We start from the raw sequence: 25,757 nt of genomic DNA, 5'->3' as shown, positions 1-25,757 counted from the left end.
TATATTTGCCACTACCATGGAAAAATATTTTCTCATTGGAAAACCAAAGACTAAGCAGCATATGGACGACTACAGTACCTTGAAATCTAAAAAGCACCTTTTCATATTTTTTCCAATTAAGTAGCAAATAAAGTATCTATATTGACATTTGTATACTTGGTAAATAAAAGCACAGATGGCAGAATTTAGCACTATTGCTAATTCCAAGTTTTCAATAATCACGACTCAGGCTTCAAATCACTCATTAACAGCATGCATAACACAAGGATCCCCCCCAAAATCCAAAGGAAACATTCCCCCACACCCCCCAGAAGCCAGCCAACCAACCAACCAACAAACAAACAAACAAAAGCAAAAAAGCAAAGCTGGTGTTAAAAAGTGATCTTTTTGTCTTCTGGTTTCTGAACCCTATGAGACCACATGGGGGAGGGAGCTTAAAGTAAGCCAATGACACAAGCACATAGTTATCTACTGATCTACAGATACACATCAGTCAAGTGAAGAGTAGTCAAAATGTAAACTTAAAATTGTGAATTTGCACAATATGAAATTAGAAACTAGGATTCCCAGGCCATATAGTTTTACAGCCACTAAATATTTGATATTAAGTCCTTCGAGATAATGTCAGAGTACTGTATATGTTGCATCTTCCCTGAGTAGCAGCTAGCAGTGACCCTGACTGGCCAGAGCAGGATCCAAAAGCTAATATTAAAAGTAAAACCAGAATAAAGAAATGCCTACCGGGGATCAGACCTAGCCTTTACTTTGCAAACTCTAATAAATTTGAACATCTAATTCTAAATTTGAAACATAATTTACATCCCCAACTTAAAGCCTTTGTGGCTGTAGTGGGTTTACATGGCAAGGTTTTGGTAGCGGGGGGGGGGGGGCTGCAGGGGTGGCTTCTGCGAGAAGAATCCAGAAGCTGCCCCATGTTAGGTAAGGGCCCCGCCGCTGGTCAGAGCCAGGCCAGTAAGTGATGTTGTTTGTGCCTCTGTGAGAGCAGATTTGAGAAAGGGAAAGAAACTGCTGGGGAACAGCAGCTGCGAGAGAGAAAGGAGTGAGGAACAGCCCTGCAGGCACCAAGGTCAGTGAAGAAGGAGGGGGAGAGGTGCTCCAGGCACAGAGCAGCAGTTCCCCTGCAGCCTGTGGTGAGGACCATGGTGAAGCAGGCTGTCCCCCTGCAGCCCATGGAGTACCACGGGGGAGCAGGGTTCTACGCTGCAGCCCGCGGAGGAGACCACGGTGGAGCAGGTGGGCCTGCACTGACGGAGGCTGTGGCCTGTGGAGGACCCCTGCTGGAGCAGATTCTGGGCTGGAGCTGTAGCCTGTGGAGAGGAGCCCAGGAGCAGGGGGTCTGGGGGGAGCTGCTGCCCGTGGAGGACCCAGGTTGGAGCAGTTTGCTCCTGAGGGATGGACCCTGTGGTACGGAGCCATGTGGGAGCTGTTCTTGAGGAGCCTGTGGGATGCTCATGCAAGATCAGTTCGGGAGGGACAGCATCCCATGGGAGGGACCCCACGTTGGAGCAGGGGACAAGAGTGATCGAGAAGGAGTGGTGGAGACGAAGCGCTATAGACTGACCACAGCCCCCATTCCCCCGTTCCCCTGCACTGCTCAGGGGGAGGAGGTGGAAGAGGGTGGATGGGGGGAAGGCGTTTTTGTTTTCTTTCCTTTGTTTCTCACTTCTCTAGCTTGTTAGTAATAGGCAATGAGGTTTACTAATCTCCCTACTCTGAGTCTGTTTTGCCCATCACGATAGTTGTTGAGCAATCTCCCCATCCTTATCTCAACCCCCGAGCCCTTTGCATTGTATTTTCTCCCCCTTCCATTTTGAGCAGGGGGCGTGAGATAGCGGCCATGGTTGAGCTCAGCTGCCCACCCAAGTAAAACCACCACAGTGGTACATACTAGGGAAATATGAGCACTATTTGTAAATTCAAGCAGAATGACTGAGCTGACACAACATGCCTCTGTCCAGACTCAATTTCCTTACACATTCACTTTGCCCATTTGGTCAACAGACCTCTCTTGTTTTCTGCAATTGAATAACCTACTTTACTCCAGAAACATTTTCTCAAAGTGAATTTGCAAGTGAAACCAGTCCATGCAGAGATTATTTGGGTGCTCTTTCACTAGAGGAAGAAAAAACACCACATCACAACTTCTGGGTTCCCCACCACAGTACTGAATTCATAGTTTGTCAGCAGCACACAGAGATGTTTACTGAATACATTTGAAGAGAACTGAGTAGCTAAGAGATATTCCTCAGGCAGAAAGAGGATTAAATTGTTTAAAAAATTGCTGAGTTACCAAGTTACACCTGATAAATAAGTATTTCTGCCTTTCTTCTAATGTTCAGCCAAAAAGTGCCAATTCCTATCACTTTCTCTAGTTGCAATTACTGACTTTAATTCTTTTTTTTTTTAAAGTTGGCTTTACTGATATTTAAAGGTGGATAAGTTAGTTGAGATGTCTCCCAAATTCCATTCTAAAATAAAATGGAATCTAAAACACATTTTAATAAGAATGATGTCCTCAAGCACATTTATTTCTCGTAAACCTGTGTCTCTTCTGTAGTGGTACTGTTTGTCTTGTGCACAAATTGTGCAGTTATTGAGAATTAACAGGCTAGGGAAGAGCATTCCGAAAGGGAACAATAACAAACTTCACACTAATGGTAAGATATTTCTATCTGTTTTGTTTTTTGTTGTTGTTTAAGGAAACATGTAAAGACTGTGCCCCTCTCCCTCTTGAGACTACGCACAATTTTTCAAGACTTACTTGAATGCAGTCATAGAAATCTCAAAGATAACTCGGTTCCTACAAGTTTTAAGAGGTCTGATAGCTGGACAGAGAAAGATAGAATGCTTTCCAACAGACATTCACGAAACACCAACAAAGAAATCTTTGCAAGAAGCATCATAAAAGGCATCAAAGACAATACATGTAACCCCTCAGTACATCTTTAGGAAAAACAGTTTTCAAGTATTTCTGCAGCGCAAGAACACATTTATCCTCCTTTGTAATTCCTCCCAACTGTATCATGTCGAAAGGAGATCTTTGCACATCTTAGTTATTTCCATTGAAATGGCATCTGAAAGGTGTTGAATCGATAATTTCACAAACAGAAATCTTGAACACAGAAACAGTATGCAAGCACAGCAGTATCATAAGCGCACTGCAGGTATTCCTTAACCTTCTGGTCAAAATGACCTTAATTAGTGCAGATTTGTGAAAACAGGCACAAAACTCGAGAAGACTGCAACTGGTAGCCCCCTCTATTCTGGTGGAGACTGAAGCCATCCATGTACACGGAAAATAGAATCGTAAAAACACCATGCAGAGATCAATATTGAAAAACATACTGGATCAAATCTGCATGGTTATTTCAGGATACATCTCAAGACAAGCCTGAGGAACAGCAGCAATGGTAAATCATATCTATTTTGGATTATACAGGAACCTTCCTCCCACTGCTTCTTGCACCAAAGAAAAGGAGATTGTCAGTTAGGTGTTTAATGCAAGGCAGCTCAGCCTGACCCCAGCCCTGACCTCCCAGCACTCCCTAAGCCATCAAGGCAATCGCCACCTTTGGGAAGCTCAGATGGCACTGTTTTAACACTTGACAGGCTGGAAACCAGACAAGTAAAGGGCTCAGGGAGGCTAATGGATCCTCCTCTCCTGCTCAGGAAACATTACTTAGTAATCAGAAAGGCAGTACATAAGTGGTCACATACAGCATTAGCTCTTTAAATGCTTTGGGGCATTTTTAAGGATTACCAAGTTTCTGGATGTAAAACTATGGTTACATTTAGTTGGGTATTTGAGAAATCAAGAATTCCACTCATTACTGCTCTGATTCAATGACCTTAAACACATAATCAATGGCTAAACTGATAAATGAGAAGACTTCTTAAGAATCTATTTCTTGAGTGCTGGAACTAAATGTTTTATTCCTGACAGTTGTAATTTATAATTTAGTGACAAGAACATTTGTTCCAGCTGTTCAGACCCATTTTACACAGCAGAGAGGGAGCCTACAGTATTTCTAAAGCCAGACACTTCATTTGGGTTGGGAACTGCTTGATTTATTTAGCATATCAAGTTATTAGCTAACTCGAAACAATCAGAAGACATTCTTAATGTTCATAATTAGAGCACTCATCATGGGAGCTAAGAGGCCAGAGTTCTTTAAAGCTTCAAGAATAATAAAGTGCCAGATAAAGTAAAACAAACTAGTAACTTTTTATGTGAGAGTATAATTTTTTTCATGTGGTTAAATAGTTTTCTCCATTTTACTGGGATGATTCATGCCATATATGCTCTTTGCCAGCATTTTATCATTCAATTCACACATTACCGTATCTGAATCTGATCTTTCTAGGTTTAATAATCAACATTTCTACAGTCTCTTATTTTCATTTTCACTTGCGGTCAGCAAAAACTGGTTATATATTTTTTCCTCAGAAAGCTTGGCCCAAAAAAATGAAAATTTCTTCTGAGGCAGTGGAGGGCAAAGGGTGATTTCTTGATTCCACTGAATACCAGTTTCTGCACACTCAAGAAACATCACTGAGGCTTATTTTACCCACAATCTCCCATAGAAAATGGTAGTTTGGACACAGTGCCAAAAATTTACCTTATAATACCAACTATGTGATCCATGAAATTTTATACATAATATATATAAACATTTAACTAAAATAATCTAGTTTATGACCAACTAAACTGTACTTTCAAATATTTCAAGGGGTATGAATATTGTGCTTGCTCACCCTTGTTCACATAACTCCCAGAGAGCTCCTGCATTACCTAGGGAGACAAACATTGAACTTCTCCAGAATATAAGCAATTAGAAGAATTTGCACTGATTTATTTTGTAATATCTGTATTTCCATGTTTGTTTCCCGCTTGCAAATTCAGCTACCTAATGAAATTGGCACATACCAAAATTGAGTCCACCTTTGTCTACTGCTTTTGGAAATCACTGTTATGAAATACTTAGCCTATTTAAGCAGTATATTGTGTCGCGATATGAATAAGCATTTTCAAGGCTATTAAAGATTTTTAAGTTATATGTGGTGCAAATTCATAAAAAACAAACAACAAAAAAAATCAACACACCACATGGCAAAGAAGTCCATCTTTAACCGGCAGGACCTTAGAAAGAGCATGCAATTATTCCTGGCAGATAGTTTATTGTATTTTTAATATTTCTTGTAGCCTCACCTCAAATAGGTGGCAAGTAACAGAATAGAAATACACAGACCCAAGCTCAGATCTTCTCTCCAGCGAGACAAGTAACAATCTTTGGTAGGGATCTGTACTCTTCATCTACATTTCTACATTTGCAGCAGCAAAGTGCACTGAAACCATGATTATAAAACACTGATCGTCTTTTTACATAAAGAAGAATTATTGATTATTGAGCTATAAGGTGAATAAAAAAGAAAAGTTGAACCTTTCTTAGTTTCTCTGCTCATGAGTGTTCAGCCAATACTGATCTCCTCCATGTATGCTAGCAACACCATAAAGCCTAAACAACTGCTACAGATCCAACAGGCTTCTTGAACAGCACTGGCAGCACATACAACTAGTTGGTACCGTGACTACACCTGTGAAAACTTGAATCACGTATGATTACGGTTCTTAGGTCCGACTCTGAAAAGTGTGTTAAGATCAGTCTTGTGTCCTAACCAAAGGCCACACAATCCATCTTACCTGCACATCTTTCGGTGAAGGGAACACCAGCAGGGTACTGAAGGATATCAAAAACACAGTCCAATTGCACACCTCTGAATCCTAAAAACTAAGTTACCCATATCTAAGTCAACAGTGACAGCCAGGCACTCAGGAATGCAAAACCTCTCAGTTTTTTCAGGACAAATAAAATTCACCCATTCCCCAAAACATTTTCCATTGAATCACTCTTTACAAGGAACAGCATTTCCTTCAGATAAACACACCATTCCTAGCAACTTTCATGCGCTGACACATGCTCTCACTAGTCACTTAACCCATTAGGTCTGTACCTGCACCAAATCTCAGCTTTCATCTCTGAACGTAACATGAAAAGACTCTTCAAAGAAAAATTTCAATAGTTTTGGAGATTTTTCATCTCCTCTAGTTGTATATAAAGGGTTGGTATGTTCTTTGTCATTTTGTCCTTTTTTGCTTGGAATGCAAAAAACATAGCCTTTTGATAAAGGCTGGCAGTGGCCCAGCTTTAGTTGTAGTTGTTTTAATGTTGTAAAAACACATGGGATGCTCTTGCTTTTATCTTTTGGCTTCTGTAGTCTTTTAGAATTACGTACAACATTTTGATTTCAATATACTGCTGAAACCAAAACACAGCTCACTGCAAACCAAAACACAACACTCCCGCTTCATTGCTCAGGGCTACAATTTCCTGCCACTGTATCACTGTTCCCCAGCAAGACTGCAGACACAGCCTGGATTTCTGCCTGTCTGGGCTGGGGGTGCAGCTATTCACACGTGGCTGTGGAAATGCTCGCGGACCTTCCCACTGCTCCCTGCGCAAGCAGTGGCTCTGAAGTAATGACAAAATACATTTACTCCTAGAAACTGAACACAAGCAGCTTGGTCAGGATAAGCAGCTGTCGACTCTCATCTGCTTGATTTCTGACCCTGAATTAGCACTAATGACAACGAGCCGACATACGGATGGGAGGCCAGCCCTGCAGTTAACAGTCGCATTAGTACTTGTTCAAGTTTCCCAAATGACATCAAGCCACACGAGACAACTACAGCAGGAGATACAAATATCCACACAGGCCACTGCGTGCTGCCCACAACTGTGGCCAAAACGACGTAACCTGGAAGGAACAGAAGACTGGGTCATACAAAAAGCAACACTTACCCTCAACCAGTCTCCTGCCAGCTTAATGCTCCCCAAATCTTGCCCTGAATTAGAGAGATCTATCTCTACCTGCTCTCTCCATGGCACACACCTTTATAGGCCTCTATCACCACTTACCTCTGTGGCCTCCTTCCCATGCTGAAGAGCTCTATCTAGGCTCATTATTAATTTATTTCATAAGGCCCTTTTCAAGCTTTGAATCAGCCCCACTGCTTCTCTCCCCTTCACTCAGTTTTAGTATAAACAGGGCAGACTGGGGAGCCACAGACTCCTACCTGCATACTGGTATTCAGGAGACAGGAGTTCTGCTTTAGAACTAGCATATAAAGAATGTAATGCCACGTCAAATTTGCTCTCCATTATTGCCGTAATAACTCTAATGTCTGACATACCTGTAGGACCACTCCTGAACACTGAGATGGCATTTATATCACAACCCAAGAGCTTACTCAAGAACCAGCTCAGACTCCACCCATCACTCTCTCAGATTCACTCCTCCTCCATATACATCACATTACCTACACCACTTTTCATTTGTATTTTACTGCACAGTCACTCAGTTTCATTACATTCTTAAAACAAATCTTCAGTCACCATTAATAATTCAAAGTTATTCCGTACAGTAATGAATGACATCAAGAATTCCAATTCTTAACAGATCGTTTATGCATATGCACACCACCACAGGTCCCAGAACAGACACATCTGCTAACTCATTAGAAAGGCTCCAACATTTTGAGGTCCGACTTTTCTTTCCAAAAGCCAGGCTAACTCCTGACTTTGCCAGAAGTTCATCCCTGTAGCCACCATTTTTTAATTTTTCTTCCAATATACTATGACTAACAATTTTTCCTTTTACATATCTCAGGCTCATCAGCCTGTGGTTTCCTCTACCACCTTTTAAGAAAGTCAGATCAAATTTGCTATCTTTCAGTCCTCAGGTACAAGTACACTCATGCAACACCACATCTTGGTTAGTCTTGCTATCTCATTCCTATATTCCTTCAGAAAGTTGGGGTTAATTAACAAACCGCTTAGCAACTTTTTCTATTAGATATATAAATTCCCCTACAAATTCTTAAATTTCAAAGACGTTTCTTAAAGAAGAATTCATCAGAAAGAATTCCATCATGGGAACTACCATTTCTTCCCAATGAGCAACAGATGCAAAGAATGAATTTACTAGCTCTACAGACTATTCTGGCGTACTCCCCAATGCTGCTGTTTTTGAGGATTTATCTTTTACTAGTTTTGATGCCTTTTTACAAGTGGTCCTCCAACTCTTTTTACAGTTCATCTTATTACACCTTATTTAACCTGAGAGATTTTATAAACCTTTTGTATTTTCCTTATTTAGATAAAGCTTTAGGCTTTAAGAGGACTCTTTCTTGCTTTCAACAGCAACCATCAATGCTGCTATTAAGCAATCACACATCTTTTTCTGTCCTTTCTGAACGATTTCTCAGTAAGTGGGAAACATCTACTCTGCCTCCAGTGTAGTATTCATGCTACCTGTAACTTTCAGCTTCCTTTTAACAAACTGGCATGAGCTACTTCTCCATTTCCACATGCCTCTTGAAGCTGAGCATGGCTGTGGTAGATTATTTGGCTTCTGTTTCTCTTGCAAGGATCCTGAAACTATTTGCATTATTTCTGCTGCCCCAGAGTAGCTCTTGGACTAACATTTTGAACCAGGCTTGTACACTATTCAGCACTAAGTCAGATGTAGCTTTCTTGCTCAGGAAAGTAAAACTTACATCACTGTGACAGGGCTGAAAGCAAGTAGAGTTTTCACACAGTAATAGGGCAGCTCCAAACACTGGTAACACAGCAGCAGCTCCCTCAATGCTCACAGGACAAACTTTACTTCCCTACTCTTAGAAGTGAAGTAGGCTCAGCTCTGCACACATCCTACCCGTCACCAGTTAGTGAGAATTATATCAAGGTTGCCTGGGGAAAGTGTTTGCCAGTTTCTTTATCAAGACATGAAGAATCACAGTACCAGTTCACTACTGTTTCTGTAATTCTGTGTAACCTTGGTTTTACTCAAGTTAACAAAGTTATGCCAGCCTAAAGCTGAAGAAAGATGGAAAAGCAGATTTTTTAAAAGCCAGTATGCATTGCTAACTTATTTCTGGGTGCCTCCATCTTTCTTCATAGCCTGTGGCCTTGTTGCATCATCCAGCACAACAGTGTTTTCAAGGCTGTACAAATGAAAGCCTGTGAATATGATACTGTACTGACATTCAAGATGCAATTTCTATTTCTGTCTCTGCCACAAACTTGCTCTGTGACCTTGAGCAAGTCATCAGATCTCACTGACTCGTATAAATATCTCTGAAAGAGGGTACGGCAAAGCCTTAATAACTGGAGATGATTATTATATGCATAAATCCTCCTCATCATTTTTATCCCTATTTTCATCACTTGCTATTTCACTTTCATTCCAGATATGAAACAGAAAGCTCAGTGGAAATACACAAAATAGATACCATTTCTGTGGAAAAACACAGACCACATTTGCTATGGCTCCACGTTCTCCCACACAAGGGTACTACCTTCCAAGCTGCTGCAAATACACCACACTCCACAGCAGTGAGGAGAGCTGCAGGGACATGCATCTGCTGAGGTTGCAGTTCATTATGCTCACTACAGTATCAGGTCATGCAAAGTAAGGAAGAGACTGACAAAAATCTGTGGTTAAGAGCTCACAACTCACACGGACAGCGTGGGGAAGGCAAGAAGAGGCATAAAAGAAACAACAGTGACCTGGCCAACCATGCCTACTAGCCCCAGTTAGCTAGAGAGCACACAACTTTTGAGACAGCCAGGCCTGCACCTTGCCTCCTGTTATGTCAAATTGCACCCTACAATCTCTTAATTTAGGCTTTTCCAATACATTTCCAAATGGATTTCTTATTTTGCATTTTTCCCCTCTTTTTTAAGTTATCTATATTGCTTAGAAATAAATAGCCTGCAGTACAATTGCTTCAGCTTCATATTTTCCATGTGATTTTTATTCCATGCTACCAGAGGACAAATCAAATGGAAAACACCTAAAACGCTTCTCTAGAGAGATTTCTGTCCTCCATCTGCAATCATTCTGCAGAATGCCTTAACAAATGGTCAAGAACAGTTCTGTTTCTACTCGGTGAAGCCAATGCTAAATTGTTGATGTCAAGGCTGGTCGTAAACAAATGTAAATGCATGTAAACAACATGTTTAGCCAAAGGGATCACCTAACACTGAGGGAACTGGATTTTCTAGATAGCTCAGATGCTGCAACATTATAAGGAAGAGCTGATGTTGAATCATCAGCTGTTACTACAATGAAAACAGAGCTCCCTATCTCTGCCTAGCCTTATACTTAATGCCTTTCACTTATTACTAATGAAAAGCAGCACATTATGAATGCTGCTGCTCCTACCAGATGCCAGCTGGGGAAGGGAAGGAAGGACAAGCAGGATACTTTGCCCACTCAGAAACTCCTGCACAGGAATTCTAGCGGTACTCCTAAGGTCATCGCACAGCACTCCACAAACTCTTCATTAGTACTGCGCTCTGTGCAAAGGCTTTTAACAGAAAGAGACCACTTTTGATTATGTTTTGAAGCTTCCCTGGTTGAACATGGAAAGTATTTTGACCCACTCATTCACTGCTGAAATATCAATCTTCTCTGTTTGCTGAGACAGAATAAATAAAAATTAAAGTTCACACTCCTAAGCCTTCAATAATATTTTAAATTCCTCATGCTGTTCAGAACACTGTTCTTCCAGTGAATGACTTCACTGATCTCTCCTGACTCTACATACATGCCGAGACATTAGAAGCAAGCACAGAATAATCTTTAAGAGAAAATTTTGCATGGCAACTAAGATTCTTAAAACATATTACAGGAATGAGGAAATATCCCTCTTCTAGAGTACTCAAATATTTAAACAGATTAAATATTTATGCACATACAACCCTGGATTCTGCACTAGTCTGCCACACATACTCAGAATGTGTGGGAGTTCAGCAACATGTTTTTGTCAAGGTCTGTGCTTTTATGCCATATTTACCCATATAGAAATCATGTGCCTCCTTTGGTATTTGTAATAAAATAAACCAAACATAGCATATCCTGTAATATTTTAAGAAACAGTTTTAGACATGATTAATGTTAACATTACCTTAGAGCCACTAGATGGTGCTGTTAAAGACAGCATGTAAAGTTACTCTGAACCAATCATATAATGAAAAAAGATTTTAAAAAAAAGTGTTCTTAAAATGCTGATCCATCCATTCTATGTTTACTAAAACATCAAGGCTGTTACTTTGCATGGTGCATTGTGCCTTTCTTTTTGAAAAGGAGAAAAAAGTGTTGAGAGCAATACAGTTCATTAATTCAGAATAAAGTTTCTATGAGCTAGATTCAGCATCAGTGACCTTTTAGGCATCTGGCCATGGAAGAGAAAGCATGATTATGAGAACCATACCTACACTCTTGATACGTTGCTGGGGCAGAGATAGCATGCAGGCTGCTTCCAGTCCAGCTCAAGACACTCAAGTGCAGTGCCACCTGGCACAGCATACTTGCTATTCAATGTCTTCAGCTAGCTGCAAAGGAAGATGCTAGCAGCCAGCATGAAAATCAAACCATGTTCCCTTCCAACACCCACAGTCAGGGAGGAAAGAAAGCCTCTTTACACTGGGAACGCACTGTCCTGCTCTCTGGAAGGCAGGCCACGAGGCCTTTCCCTTGCTCCTTGCAAAGCAGCAGCTGCAGAGGAGGCTCCTTTCCACCACACACCTCAGGGTTGGGAGGCCAGGCCCTGAAATCCCTAGAACTAAGTGGGTTGGGGGAAGAATTTTATCCAAAATGCATTTCAGAAAGTATATAAATTACCCTGAAGTGATGACTGCAAAAACCAGGCTTCTAACATTTTCGGCCTTACTGGACTGTAAAGAACACGTTTCCTTTCATCCACCTTGACCATTTTCTCTAAATCCTTCAATGGGACAAGTTAGGAACGCTTCCAGCCCCAAGTGCCCACAGTCCCAGGGCTTCAGCACTGCACGGGACAACAGGGAATACGAATTTAACCTCCCAGGTGGAAAAGGCAGTGCAGTTTGGGTCCCCCTGCTTCTCTCAGCCAAATGTAAAAACAAAACCAAACAAACAAACAAAAAGCATCACCAAACTGCAGAAGCAGGATCCACAACCTGGCCCTGTGAGTGGCCTCCCCCTGCCAGTGCAGCTACCCACCCACCCCAGGGAGCAGGGTGGGCACTGCAGGGGACAAGCGCCCGACTCCTGCCCCCTCTGCAGAAGGGTGCAGCCCCCCAGGCCCGGCACGGCTGGGCAAGCCCCAGGCCTACCACTCTGCCAGGTATCCAAGACTTTTTTTTAATTTTTATTTTTAAATTAATACCCCTTTCCAGAGCTTTGACAGCAGCTAAATGGACTCCTTCAGGACAGCAATTTTAGACACCTACATGCCAGCCAAACCTCACGTCAGCACTTCTTTTGGTTTGTGTTTTTGTCACTTCAGAAAAGAAAGCTGTATGCTGAAATATAGCATTTTCCAAAGCCTGGAATTCACTGGCCATCACCCAGTTATTTCAGACTGACTTCATTTCTACCTTTTTGCCCCTTGACTAAAAAAATAACAGCTGTGAATATTTCATGAAAAACAACTCATGAAAAAGAGGTCATTCCCCTCTTGCACCTGCTTTATCACATAAACGCAAGCTGCGCCAGATGACCACAAGCTGTGTATGTGGACAGAAACAACCTCAATGTTAGCAGCCCTTATGCCAAGGAAACCTAAAGTGCATGGATACAAAATAAACGAAAGACTGGGGAAGTGCCTTTGTTAGCACAGTAAATTTAAGAATTAAGGAAGAGATACAATCACCTCAACTTCCAAACAGATTACATGAGATACAAAGCTATGCAGTATTTTAGTCATACAACTACATGTTTATTGCAGTTAAGAGAACCGGACAGGCCAAGTTAGTTATTACCCCAAGAATCTTTGACAGTTTACTCTAAACCTTCTCTAACTTGTGACAGTGAGCCTGAAGACAGCTCACAACTGTAAGTTCAAAAGCATGTATGTGGACTATAATAAATGTTGCTCACCACCTGAAATGTGTTACCAATTGCATGTACTTCAGTGGATTGCAGTCCTGGCTATTAACAGTTTAATAACAGTTCTGTGAATTAGCATTAAATTACAGTGAATGTTAGAGAAGAGGTTCTAATATTTACATTAGTGCCTAATGAGTTCCCCATAATTAATATAATTGCACTGAACCACAGAAATTAATATTCAGCCAATTATTTTAAAGAGCTATCCAGTATATGTAGAGACTTTTTGAAGACATCCTCCCAATAACAATAGAGCATTTCATGAAAGCACAGGCCCCAGTTCTGCTATGAGCTCTGCAGGGGGGGATTTCATTGCAGGATCAAGGCATGGGCCCCCACTGAAGTTTTGGAGTAAATTCATTTACCTAATTTCCTAAGCACTCACCTTATCTCTTTATGCTTGCCATAGAAATACTCCAAGACACAGCAGAAAAGTATTAAATCCCACATTCCACCTCAGGCATGACATCTAACATTGTAACATAACCCAGATAAAATAGCAAGGGACATATGGCACAGACACACAAATTATTTCAACTGACTCCTCCAAGGATCCCACCAGAAATGGTGAAATACTCTGCTTATAGTTCCAGACAGTTTGATTCATAAGGCAGAAGGATTAAAAAAAAATAAAAATAATACTTTTACCTGTGAGGAATGCGCAAAACCCTTGTCCTCATTCCTGAAAGGCAGACTTCATGGAGACGCACCGATGTGCAGACTCTGAAAGTCAGGTATCTTCAAAGTCCCCCTAGTGACAGTTTAAAGATGATTACTTTGAGTAGCCATATTCAAACATGAGCCTAATGCTTTTGTCTCAATTTTTCAAAATATTTTGTATTTGGAGATAGCTGACCCAATTTTCCACTTGTTTGTTTAGGAGCTATTTCATCTTCGATCAAAAGACAGATCACTTTCTTTCCTCGCCTGCTATGTCACGTTTAAATATGCACCACATTGCTGTTTCATTTTTCTACAGCAAAGCCTAGACGAGGACTTCAGAGATAGTGTCCTTCAGAGTAACTGATAGCATTAAGGGCAAAAGGTTAGGTATGCAAGTCTTACATATTAAAGGATAATTAATCTTCTTGCATGTTCTGCCATCACTGCTGTGTCTTCAGACATTAGATCCAGTTCTGCTTCCAACAGAGCGCAATTTATTGTTTTAAATAGCACTTGGGAAGAACAGCAGAGAAGCATCTCTTTCCCTTCCCACCCACTCCCCCCACTCCAAATCTACTGGAAGTTAATTTCAGAGTAAACACAAAGCAAACAAAATTTGTCAGCCGGCCCACCCAGAATCACATTATACTCTAAGAAAGCCTGCCTTATGGTGGAAGAACAGACATGAAGTCTTCAAGCTAGCATTCAAAGATAAGGTCTCAACTTGAAAGATGCTCACTTAGAATAAAACACAGCCCCTGCTGTGCCGAAGCCAAATGCTACCTTTCTGAAGGGTACCTGAAGGGTACCTGCCTACTAAACACACACACACACAAAAAAAAAAAACACAGAGAAATGAGCATAGTAATTAATGATTTTCAAAGGAAAAGGGCTCCTTGCTACCCAGCTCTTTTAAACTTGCTCTCAAGAACTCCTTACTTGAGGCAGTCATTCCATCGGGAGCTGGGGAAGTGTTTGTCAGAGAAAGAAGTGGCACAAATCCCGGCTGGCAGATGATCATGCTCTCCCTCCACTACCCCTTCGCCTCCCACCTCCCCCAAAGCATCTGATCCTAAGCTACTCAAGGACATCCTCCAAAGTAGTTCTATTGATATTCTCTCTGTAGTAACTTTTCACTTGTCTGCTGCAGCTACTAATGTTACATTACTCTGCAGCTATTGGTATCTAAGACATTGAGTCCTGCCTCACTGTTTGCTCTAATGATTTCCCATGACAGCAAATGCTCCACACTGTTTATCTGTCATGATAAGCGTTTCCCAAACACCTTTTGAGCATGTTTCTTCTCATCAGCATCAGCAAGCACTCCCTTATTCCTGTACTGTTAGACAAGGTGAATAGGAACACCGCACTCCTGATGTGCTTGCTGTTATGCATTCTGTTACTCAGCTTGTACAAAAGGTAAGTAAACCACTAAGGGAAAATGGGAATCCAGGAGATGCTTGTAAAAACAGCCAGTTTAAGACCATCCGTCTTGCAATCCTGGGGCTTCCATTTAAAACAAATCGAATTACCAGCATTACAAACAGCAGTTAGGCTAATCAAGAGTTAAATGATAAGTAATCCAAAAGGGTAAGATTAACCATTCTTAAAGTCATCCCACGGTTTACATGTGGATATAGGCACAGTCTGTAGGAAAAACTGGGTGGGAAACCCATTCTCTTGGGCCACGGAATAAGGTCAGAAGTGTGTATGGGGGCGGGGGGGGGGGGGGGGCGATGAGACCATGGACCTCAATTGTAAACCATGATTTTAGCAGTTTTAGACAGTCTGAAACAATACAATGGGCATTAGGTGCAGAAGGGAATACACATGGACATAAGCATAGGTGTCCATCACAGAACCCAACGTCACAGAGGTACACAAGCTCACAGCCCAAAATTTAGCAACAAAAGAAAGAAAATTGTCTTAACTGCCCCACATCACTCCGTGCACACCATTAGTAGCCCTAATCAGCCTAGGTGGGTTGTCGTACCAAGATCACATTCTATAGAGCACAAGTAGCTTAGAAATGACAGCTTGGATCAAAAATCGTCATTTCAACATAGAACTCACTCTACATCCATTACCGCTGGCAGAGAGCAAAGTCACGGTGCTCTTCCTGCACAGGCTCCAAGCTCCTTCAGCATAAGCATACAGTCCTGCAGCTGTCAGAGACGATGGGAACAGGTTCAACTTACTCTAGCTCAAGTCTTACCCACATTTAGAAAACAAAAGGCAAATTAACCCCACTGTAAATTCTTGCTATGTAAGAAAGGTTAAATGTGTGTTGCAGACTAAGTTTCTGAAGGCATGAGTGGGATCTCCTCCTTCTATCCAGACAGTAACTTTCACAAAAACTTGCAGGAAGCTAATTAGCTTGAAGACCTTTGCCTCTCTGCCACATTTGATTGATATCATCCAACAGTTCAAAATTACTAGGGAGATGGACAGACACACAGCAGAGAAATGTAAATCTGTTTCCATAGTGAAGTGCATTAAAAATAGAAAGAACATGACACTGATGTTTCTTTTCAGATACTGCCACAGGGATTCTTCAAGGCACTGTGTCCAGAAGCTCTAATCACTAGTGAAATCTGTCTATTTAAAAAGCTGTAGTAGGAGCCTTCATAATTCTTACGCTGCAGAAATTAATTGGACCAAACTCCTCTGCATATTCAGGACAGTTGAGATGGGAAAAATCTCCCACTGCTGCTTGAAGATTAAACATAGCTTAATTTACAGCTACAATATCATATATGAATGGTTCATATGCATGTATTGTTACAGTATAACCTGACAAACTGAATTATTAGACTAGCTGTAATTTGTCCCTTACATATTTGATATCCTGGTGAAAGGTAATGCCTTCATATTCAGCTTTACTGCTGCTTTGCAAGACTTTATTAAAAGCTGGACAATAAAATGCTGCTTAGAGAAAAGTGTTAGTTTTAGGTTGCCAAGAAACTTCTGTATAGGTATGTGTTAATTTACTGCATCAATATCTGTATGCAGCATTGCTAAAGTAGGAGCTACCCCTCTGGCAAATACACAGCACCCACTCCGAGGTACCATGCAATACACTGCAATGCATCAGCCATCTACCAGGGGAAAAACAACAGCTTCACGACTCAGGAATCCTCTGTACATTCAGAACAAGCACTGACTCTCCAATCATAATGCCAAATATCTACAGTGATGGCAGAGACAGCCAAGTGCTACAGAGGAGCTGGTGTCTATCCAGAAGGTGACTGTCAGATTGTAAGGAGCAGAAAGGAACGCTCCAAGAAGTGCAAAGACCTAATTCCTGCCCGTGGTCTTGAAAGTCTCCACCCCACCTTGGCTATGCTGTAGTCTGTGGATCGATCTGAACCCAACCCTCAATTTTTTTTTTTAATTGAAAAACCCTAAAAAAAATTTAGAGTTATTTTTCCCTTCCTTCCCCCAACAAAGGCAGTCATATTTGTCTGTAAAAGTGAGCCTGTTGCTCTGGCTCTTGGCTGCTAGATAAAAGTAAAAATTCTACTGCTTCTTTACTTGTATGTAGGAGTCCAGAAAAAAAGATGGAATACTTCAGCTGAAGGGCCCAGGCAGAAAAAAGCAGCAGTGCCTCGGAAGAGCCACTTCAGGTTGGCTACAGAAATCAGCTGAGAAGCTATGGGACTGACAAGTTCAGCGTGCATAATAAGCAGAATCACTTCTGGAAGAGGGCACCCTCTGCTTCAGTTTTACTCTTCTAACCTGAGGCATTTTGGTAACACCTGGGAGACGTGCTGGCCATCACTATGGCAGAAATAATCTAAAGTTTCACTTACCTGAAGAGGGCTTTCACCTGCTTTCAATAAAGCAGTAGTTTGGCTGGCTGCCAGTTGACAAAGCACTGAATATATTGAATATTTGAACAGAAAGCAACAATATATCTTTTTAGCTTAGTCAACATACATAGTGGGAGAAAGGTGGAAGTCTTCCTGCATCACCTCAACGATGATGTCTTTTCTTTCAGGCTCACATTCTTAAAGCAAATACCCTGCACACATTCTCTGACAGTCACAGATAACCTGACTTCATTCAAATCCTCAACAGCCTCTGAATTAGCTAAATATCATTAGCTGAAAAATTGATTTATAAATAAACGCATGGTTTCTATGAGGGGCTTTTCCTAAGGAAGAGCAATGCAAAGAAAGTATATTTGAAGGATTTTCTAAGCCGTAATCTATACTTAGTACTTAAAGACCAAGCTCCCCAAGTAGTTTTTAAGGGCTTGCATCTTTTTTAGGAAGATGGAAAGTTGTAGCTGTAACAGCACTTGTGTCCGTGCCAGGTGTTCTGCTCTTGTCATTTCATGGCCCACGTTACTACGGGGCTATTACTATACCAGCTAACATGGACTTTGATTTCAGAAAAACTTGGTTCTTATCACTTTTCACAGCCACCAACATCTTTCACCAACACTAATAAATTTCATTCCAGCTCACTGAGGAACAGTCAATAAAGGGGAGATGCTAGCAGCAAACCAGCGGAAGCATCGTACTTGTGCTGCATGGATGCTGTTCCCTAGACACAGACAAGAGTGTTTGCTTAAAAGACCTAATATATCAGCATCTTTCACTTGGGTCATGTGTATTTATAGAACGAAATCTCTTGAACAGGATGGACAGTTGCTGTCCAGCTAGTGACAGAAGTGAGCGTCCACTGCAAGTGTCCTTGCAAAGATGCCTTCAGCTGGATCAGACAAGACTCCTCAAAGAATTGTGGACAATTCTGGCACGCCTTTGTGACCACGATCCATTTCTATTGATTACCTTATATTATGTACAAAATGTATCTTAACCATCTTAATTGACTGCTCTACATGACCACTCCTATGGACCAGTTTTGCTGGAATATTTAAATTTGTCTGCACACAGCTTGGTCAGCTCCTTTGCTTGCAGCAGATGCCACTGGGGGAACCACCAGAAGCTCTGAGCTTCCCTGCTCAGGGAGTGAACCAGTGCATCCCAACAATATCTACTGGTTGGTCTGTGCACAGCAGAAGCCACTTGAGAGATTCTCTGGTCCTGTCTGGAAGTCCTGCCTGCAAAGTTCCTGTCTGCTGCTTTGCCATGTGGCTGGCTAGGAGCTCAGTCAACCCCCTTGTCTGCAGGCAGTCAGGCACATCCTCTATGCAGAGATTAGCTTCAGAGCTCCTGGACCAAACAGGAAATTATTCATTAAGCATGCTGGGTGTCAACACAGGCACAACCCTGATATTCAGTTACATCACAACTGCAAATATAGGGTAAACTTGAGTTTTATCCATATACCACAACTGTAACCTACTTACAACGCTCCATAGATTTTCACCACAGTATCCACGAAGTAGCACGTGGTAATCCTTCTGACACAAGTCACATACCATTCCTAGGGCATACATGCTGACCTTGCAAGGCGTCCTCCCGACTGTACGTGTGTCTGGAAACAGGAGCACAACAAATAAAAGGGTTGGAATTTTGCAGCCATTAGACCTAGAAGCTGGTGCGCCATTGGGCACCTGGCTCCCTCTCCCTGCTCTGACTTGAGCTGCCCAAGCACCTTTACAAACCCCTTTCTCACATCCCAAACCATAAAAGTGTTGAACCAGAAAGCTAAGCTTTTCTGACAAAGATGGTTGTTCTGAATCTCCTATGGGAGTAATGAGCCTCTTCTTTTATGAAGGGACAAGTCAGCTGAAAGAAGCAATAAAAGAACTGATGCCATTTACTATGATGGATTGCTATTACTCGAGCTGTCCATCCACACATATTTGTCCAGAGCATATTTTTAGTACTAGAAGCAATGTAGTTACAGATCACAGAACAGCCAAACTGCCAGAAAACATGGACTGACTTACCTTCATCAAAATAAATCACAACAGGTTTTGGGACTCCCATAACTCAGAAGCCAAGGGTGACCTTGAGGCAGAAGTTGATTAAAGCTGTCACACAAAGCCCAGTGTTATACTTTATAGCTAATGATGCCAAGCTACCAACTGAACCATGCCTGCCTGTGTCTGCATGGTAGTTCATGGCTGCTCCTAAATAATAACCGATGCAAGCAAACTCTGCAGCAGCCTGACCTGCTCCCTAAATGACAACCCCTTCACATGAGGCTGTTAAACTAGTACTGTTGCAAGTGCCTCCAACAGAAATAGAAATGAAAACAAAAGCAATGGCCAAAATCAAAACAAAAAAATCAAAAAACAGAAAAACGTCCCAGTCCCGTTTGCTTTCCCCTCCCACTAGTGTACATGACTATGTGCACCAGAAAACACACCCAGCTATTAGGCGGAAAAGATTATATATCAAAAAATTGATCCTCTCTCTCCTGGGGCAGACATCAACATTACTTGGACTCCAGCAGATCATTACTGCTTACATCAGCAAAGCACCTGCAGCTTGCAGGACGTAAAGCAAAGGATTTTGTTCCCATAGGAGGCCCATGCCACCACTCTGCCCCAAGCCCGCAGCACCTTGACCACTCATGGCCGAGAGGGACAGCAGCAACCCAAAGAAAACAGCACGGCTCAGAAATCTTCACTGTGGCACGTGTCAAAAAGTTGTTCATACAAAAGAAGAGGACTTGGAAGAATTTCTGTAGAGTGTTCTGTTTATATAGTAAGCCAGGAGCTCCAGCCAGGACTTGAGCCTTGGCAGCAGGGACAGCAGTGGCGGGCCACACAGGCGAGCCCTGCCTCTATGCCAGGCTGCTCGCTGCAGAGGCAGTGGCACAACATCCATCACTTCGAGGACACCTACGCAGAAGGGACTCAGAAGCTGAAAGCCCAGGTCTTTGTCACCCAAGAGGGTGCAGAGGTTTTCTGGAGAAATATGCCTGTGTTTCTCCAGAAATAAGATATATTTAGATATAGGACTTTGACAGTGCTTCATTTTTCAAACAAAAACCTGTTAAAGCAGCATATCCCCATTGTAGGCTGGGTTACTCTTTCATCAGGGTTTTCCCTGTGAACACCAAGTTCCATTAACACATATTCCTGGACTTCATACCATACAGAAAGTTTCTGAGGCTGGCCTTCCCAAAGGCAGCTATTTTTGCTATTTCTGCTGTTTGGATTAAAACAACTCAGTCATGTTCATGAAAGCCCAGCCTTGACAGCAGAAGGGATTTCATCTTCATCACAGAGGAGGGTTTTGTTGTGTTTTTTTTTTTTTTTTGAACAAACTGGGATAAGGATTTAAAAAAAATATATAAGAGCCTCGGTGTATCAGAAGATTCTCACTAGAAGACACATGCTGAAAACAGCACAAGTAGGAATTGGGTATGATCCAGAAATAGGAGAGTAAAAAATGACATTCAGCTTCCTGTACTATTTTATTCCTGGTGGTTTAGTGCCCATAAGATCTTTCTTTTTTTTTTTTTTTTTTTCATTTTCAATAAGACTGTACAATGTTCAAGATCTTATGAGGCAAAGACTTAAAGACACGAAGATAACTAGATTCATCCCACCCAAGACACCCAATTCCAACTGTCATTGCCTGAACTTCCTAAGGAGACAAAAGTAAGACAGGCTTCTCCAAGTGGCAATCTGGCAATCCAAATTTTCAGTGATTCTCTGCCTCAAGCCTCCTCGGGCCCCACAGCAAGTATGCTTTTTATTTAGGCATTTCAGCTTGTGCTGGGAGAGAAAAATGTCAGAGCACTGGCTCTGGCTACCCTGCAGTGGCATCCTGCCTGCTTCTGAAATTCCCCCAAGCACTTGAAGGGCAGAAGGGGAAAAAATAAAATAGATGAAATAAAGACACTGCATAGAGGCTAGAAGAGACAGATGAAACCCAAGGGCTATATCCTCATTCAGTGCAAACCAGTGCAATAAGATCAAAGCACTGCAATCAACGCTTCCTTGCATCTTACATAAAAATATTTCAGAAATATTCTTATACCACTACAGTAAGAAAGCACATAGCTCAAGTTCTGACAAGAGCACAGAAGCTACCCCCCCCCAATTACTTTAACCTTGCACTTCATAATTCATATATTCAGAGTCCCATGATCAGAGATCACCTACAGAAAATCCAGTCGCTGCAGCCAATTTTGACTTTCCACCATGCTAAAGCCTGACATTTACACAGTGTTTGAGTAGGATGCCTGTGACTGCCACCAGTGAATACCACTTTTTCACTTTATCAGTGGCAGTAATTTATCTGACCTTGGATCAGTAGGAATGAAGAAAGAAAATACAGGCTTCTTTACCTTCCCACTTGCTCTCGGACAACAACCTGACCTGTTAAAAAGATAAGCTACAGGAAGAATAGGATGTGTATTTAACCCCAGGGGTATTTCCTAAATTGCTCACAGCAAACGCCTCAGCTTGCTCTGCTCATGAACTCTGACAGAGCACCATTAAAGAAATGCAAAAGGTATTCAAAACTACCTTGCTGCTGTTCCCAGAGTCAAACAAGGCCTAAGTACAAACATTTTCAACTACATACTCATCAATTTATCTATATTATGTCTAGTGAAAATGGTTGTATCTTCCTCCTATTATTGGCCCTCTCCAACATCCATAACACTAACGATGTCAGCAGGCTACTCCCCTATGCCATGTAGAGTTCATTATTGCACTGTTTATACAATAAGCACTACAAGACAGCCAGACGATAACGGAGCACTAGCACCTGCCTCCTGATTTGAGGAAATTCCTTTTCTTAACAAGCTTTTCTCAGTTGTCAACAAGCTCCTCCTCAGAAAACAACGTAATATTGTAGCAAAACAATAATAGCTCATATAACAAGTTAAGTAATCGATTTATAATTATACTTGTTTTTAAAACATACATTAGTTCACCCATTTTCTCTCAAACACCAAGATTCACATGTGCACATGGGGAGGCCAGCACCCAGGTGTGCTTACCAACAGGGCCTTGAGACAACACAGAGAACCAGATATATCAATTCCTTGTCACATCTCCTGTGTCCTTCAAAGCCTACTGAGGATGCACTGGTTTTGGACGTGCCTTCCACACCCTTTAAAAGTGATTTTTAAAACAGTGGTTGCAATATTTTCTTCTCTCAAACCTGTCTAACCTTTATGGTTCTGTAGGATTTACACAACATCCTTTAACTTCTTATCTTGCCTTTGCCCTGGTGTAGACTGCTCCTTGTGTAGGCTGCCCCTTTTTTTCCTGATAAGCTGCAGGTAGATGTACCAGGATCTTGAAAACCTGCTAATGAACAATCAACACCTAACTTCCATATCCCTTCTTTCTGGCCTTCTTTCTTTCCCTTCTGCATCAAAACCTGCCCACTTATTCCAATCTTTTCTTCCATTTTATGTTAGCTTCCTGCAGATCAGCTACAGGCAAGGTGAAGAAGCCAGTTTCACCCATCAACATGTCTGCACCCTACCTGGATAAATACATTTATATATACATACACCAAAAAATAAATGGTCTACCAGATTTTCTGTCCTTCCACCAGTATGAAAGTTTTACTCGGTGCTGTACTTCTGTGCAAATATTTTCCAAGTTTAACTGATGGCAGAGTGTAGGTAAATACTTTAACAATTCTGCTCTGTACTACCAACTGTCCTGTATCAAAGCGTAACAGCAGCAGTCATCTTTTAGTTAAACAATGCAGCATGTAATTGCCTTGCTGTTGGAATGACCTGACAAAACACATTCAAAATAAAGTTTGATTTGATGACTTAACCTTTTTCTTTACTAAAAGCCATCAGTTCTCATTCTGTTCTTGTCCAACATGAATAATAAAGCTCTGCCTTCTTCAAAGCATCCCTACCCATATCTGAATATAAGTTATTTTCATTTATTGATTGAAGATAGCGCATTGTTTCCTGTCATTTTTTTTTCAGACCACTTCAAATTTTGGAAAGCAAACTTAAATATACTGTATTTGGCATAGTTCTAAACAAGAAGGGACTGCATCCCTGGAGAAAAGGCATATGGACTTTGCCAAATACGGAATGAGACTGCCAAGACAATTTTCCTCTCGGTAAGCACCCACAGAAATTGCCACTCCTCTCCTCCTCCTTAGCCCTATGGGAGCACACTCACAGCCAATACATATTTTTTAAAAGAGCATTCTTGCATGAAACATCACAGGACTCGAGAGACAAATCTGTCAATTACTTCTCTGCCACTCAGGCTTATTGCCAACAGACTCCCTCTGTCTCAACACCTTACGTGAGACTGTATCCGCATCCCTACTAACCAGCCTCTCATTCTGGCCCATGCTACCTCACGTTGTCATTGCTTTGAATTAGCTGTCCTCAGCTTCAAAAATCTCTGCCCTCCTCCCCTCCAATGTTTCTGATATGCTTACCAGAGAAAGTGATCTCAAGGTTTTTGGAAAAGATGCCCATATCCAGATACTCGAGGCTAATTTACGCAGCTGCTGAACACTCACACCTGGAATTTGAACTAGGAAAGGTAACAGAGTAACTCAGTAAAGTCAAGGACTAAGAAAAAAAAATCAAACTGGGAGTCCAAAATCAAACTTGTTTTTCCTCTGACTCAGCACTTACGTTATACAAATGACAAAACGTCTTCCCAAGGGATATCAGAAAAAAGTTCATATTAGAAAGGAGTCACACGTTGAAGCTTTGAGTATTACAGAGCCCATCAGAGAACCAGCAGTCTTAACTCCAAAGCAGTAGTTGAAAGTAGGCTTGGGAAAGAGAAGATCATAAAAAAAGTGTAAGAAAATTATGAATAGCTCCTTAATTGTTGATTGTGCATGTAGCTGATATAGTATAAGATTACAGAAGTTTCTACTATTAACATATTTCCTCCCAAATCTCTATCTCTGCTTCATTTGCCTTTCTACTGCATTTCATCCAAAGTAGAGTAGTATCTTAGAAAGATGTGTTTGTATTCTGTGGTAGGTAATCAGTGTCCCGGGAAAGCTCCCGATTTTCTGCAGGTGTGGGGAGGTGACAAGTAAAAGGTATCACAAGGCTAGTAAGAGTTATCTTGCAGTGCACAAACTCTGCACAAAATATCTGTGTGGTTATGCTTTAAACTGCTTTTATAGTGAGCTAAACTTAGCCAATGGAAAAACAACTCAGTGAAAAAGTGAACTACACCCAGAAGTATCTGCATTCAGCACCAAGTTATACAAATTACTAAGAGCGTTTTGTATTATCCATACCCTGCCCAAGTCACACAAGCACATACAGTAAACAACAATTAGCCAATGGACATACCCTGTTGAAAATTCAAGAAGCATTTGGAAAACACAAGGATCTCAATACAGGAGAAAGGTACTGACACAGGTTGTATTTTTCTTGTCTGCATGTGTCCAGTATCTTATTTGAACTTGCTTTATTTTTGAGTACTCGCTTTCTTTATTGCTTTGGTAATTACAGCAACACCATGCAGCCAAAGCTCTGGCTTTTTTTTTTTTTTTTTACCCAGACCACTGTTCACTACCGCTCCAAGGCTGAAACACCTGCATTTGTACATGTTTTATAGAGTATGACATAAAGCCAACAAAGGCTTTTGTGCTGATTACAGAGGCTTCAAGCTCCAGCCTCCATCTCTGCTGTGGCACCCGAGGCTCAGTCAGGACTGCTATCAGGCCCTGTCTCCAAAATACATCAGCTTCAGGCGCTTTGTAAGAAAAGGCAGTCCCTTAACAGACAGCATCTGTTCTTCATAACAAAGGTCATCCTATGCTTTGGAAATTATGACAAGGATTTTAGCCTCCTGCAATGCCTTCATTTTAAAGTGATAAATCAACCTATTTTTCTGATCAGCTTTTTTTTTTTAAAAAAAACTGTACCTAAGAGTATCTCACGGGGGAAAAGTAACTATGGCCAAAGACCTAATCCATTAAATCCCAAGCCAAATACACACCTGAGCCACTCCACCCAACACTTTGCATCAGGCTGACCACTCTGGTGACTTTTTCAAATGGTATCTGCTGTATTTCACACTAACTCCCTGCTGGGGTTTGTCCTTGTGCCCTTGATCTCCGCTGCAGAACTGGGCTGAAGCTCCCCTGTGGCTGGAATTAATGCTGGCCAGAATGAGCCAGTCCAGGGAGCAGATGGTTTGGAGCACATCAAACTGACACTGTCAAAGCCAC

At 41.5% G+C, this 25,757-nt stretch overlaps 1 protein-coding gene and 1 long non-coding RNA gene across 2 annotated transcripts in view; one reads left to right on the top strand and one right to left on the bottom strand.

The window, feature by feature from the left end:
- LOC308200078 overlaps nucleotides 1-8,691 on the top strand; it is a 156,965-nt gene extending 148,274 nt beyond the window's left edge. The window contains exon 2 of the long non-coding RNA XR_013955216.1: nucleotides 1,121-8,691. This is a non-coding gene — a long non-coding RNA (uncharacterized lncRNA). The remainder of the gene's footprint in view (nucleotides 1-1,120) is intronic.
- The window catches only part of LOC308200070 (uncharacterized protein), a 434,369-nt gene that overhangs the window by 214,331 nt on the left and 194,281 nt on the right, over nucleotides 1-25,757 (bottom strand). The window contains exon 10 of the mRNA XM_080605164.1: nucleotides 19,001-19,128. Coding sequence (XP_080461290.1) covers nucleotides 19,001-19,128 — 128 coding nt within the window. The remainder of the gene's footprint in view (nucleotides 1-19,000; nucleotides 19,129-25,757) is intronic.

This window comes from Anser brachyrhynchus (genome assembly GCF_964034855.1).
Source record: "Anser brachyrhynchus genome assembly, chromosome: 9".
In the NCBI taxonomy this organism is placed as follows: domain Eukaryota; kingdom Metazoa; phylum Chordata; class Aves; order Anseriformes; family Anatidae; genus Anser; species Anser brachyrhynchus.
Note: the sequence above shows the minus strand (reverse complement) of the source record. Positions and strands in the feature narration are given on the sequence as shown.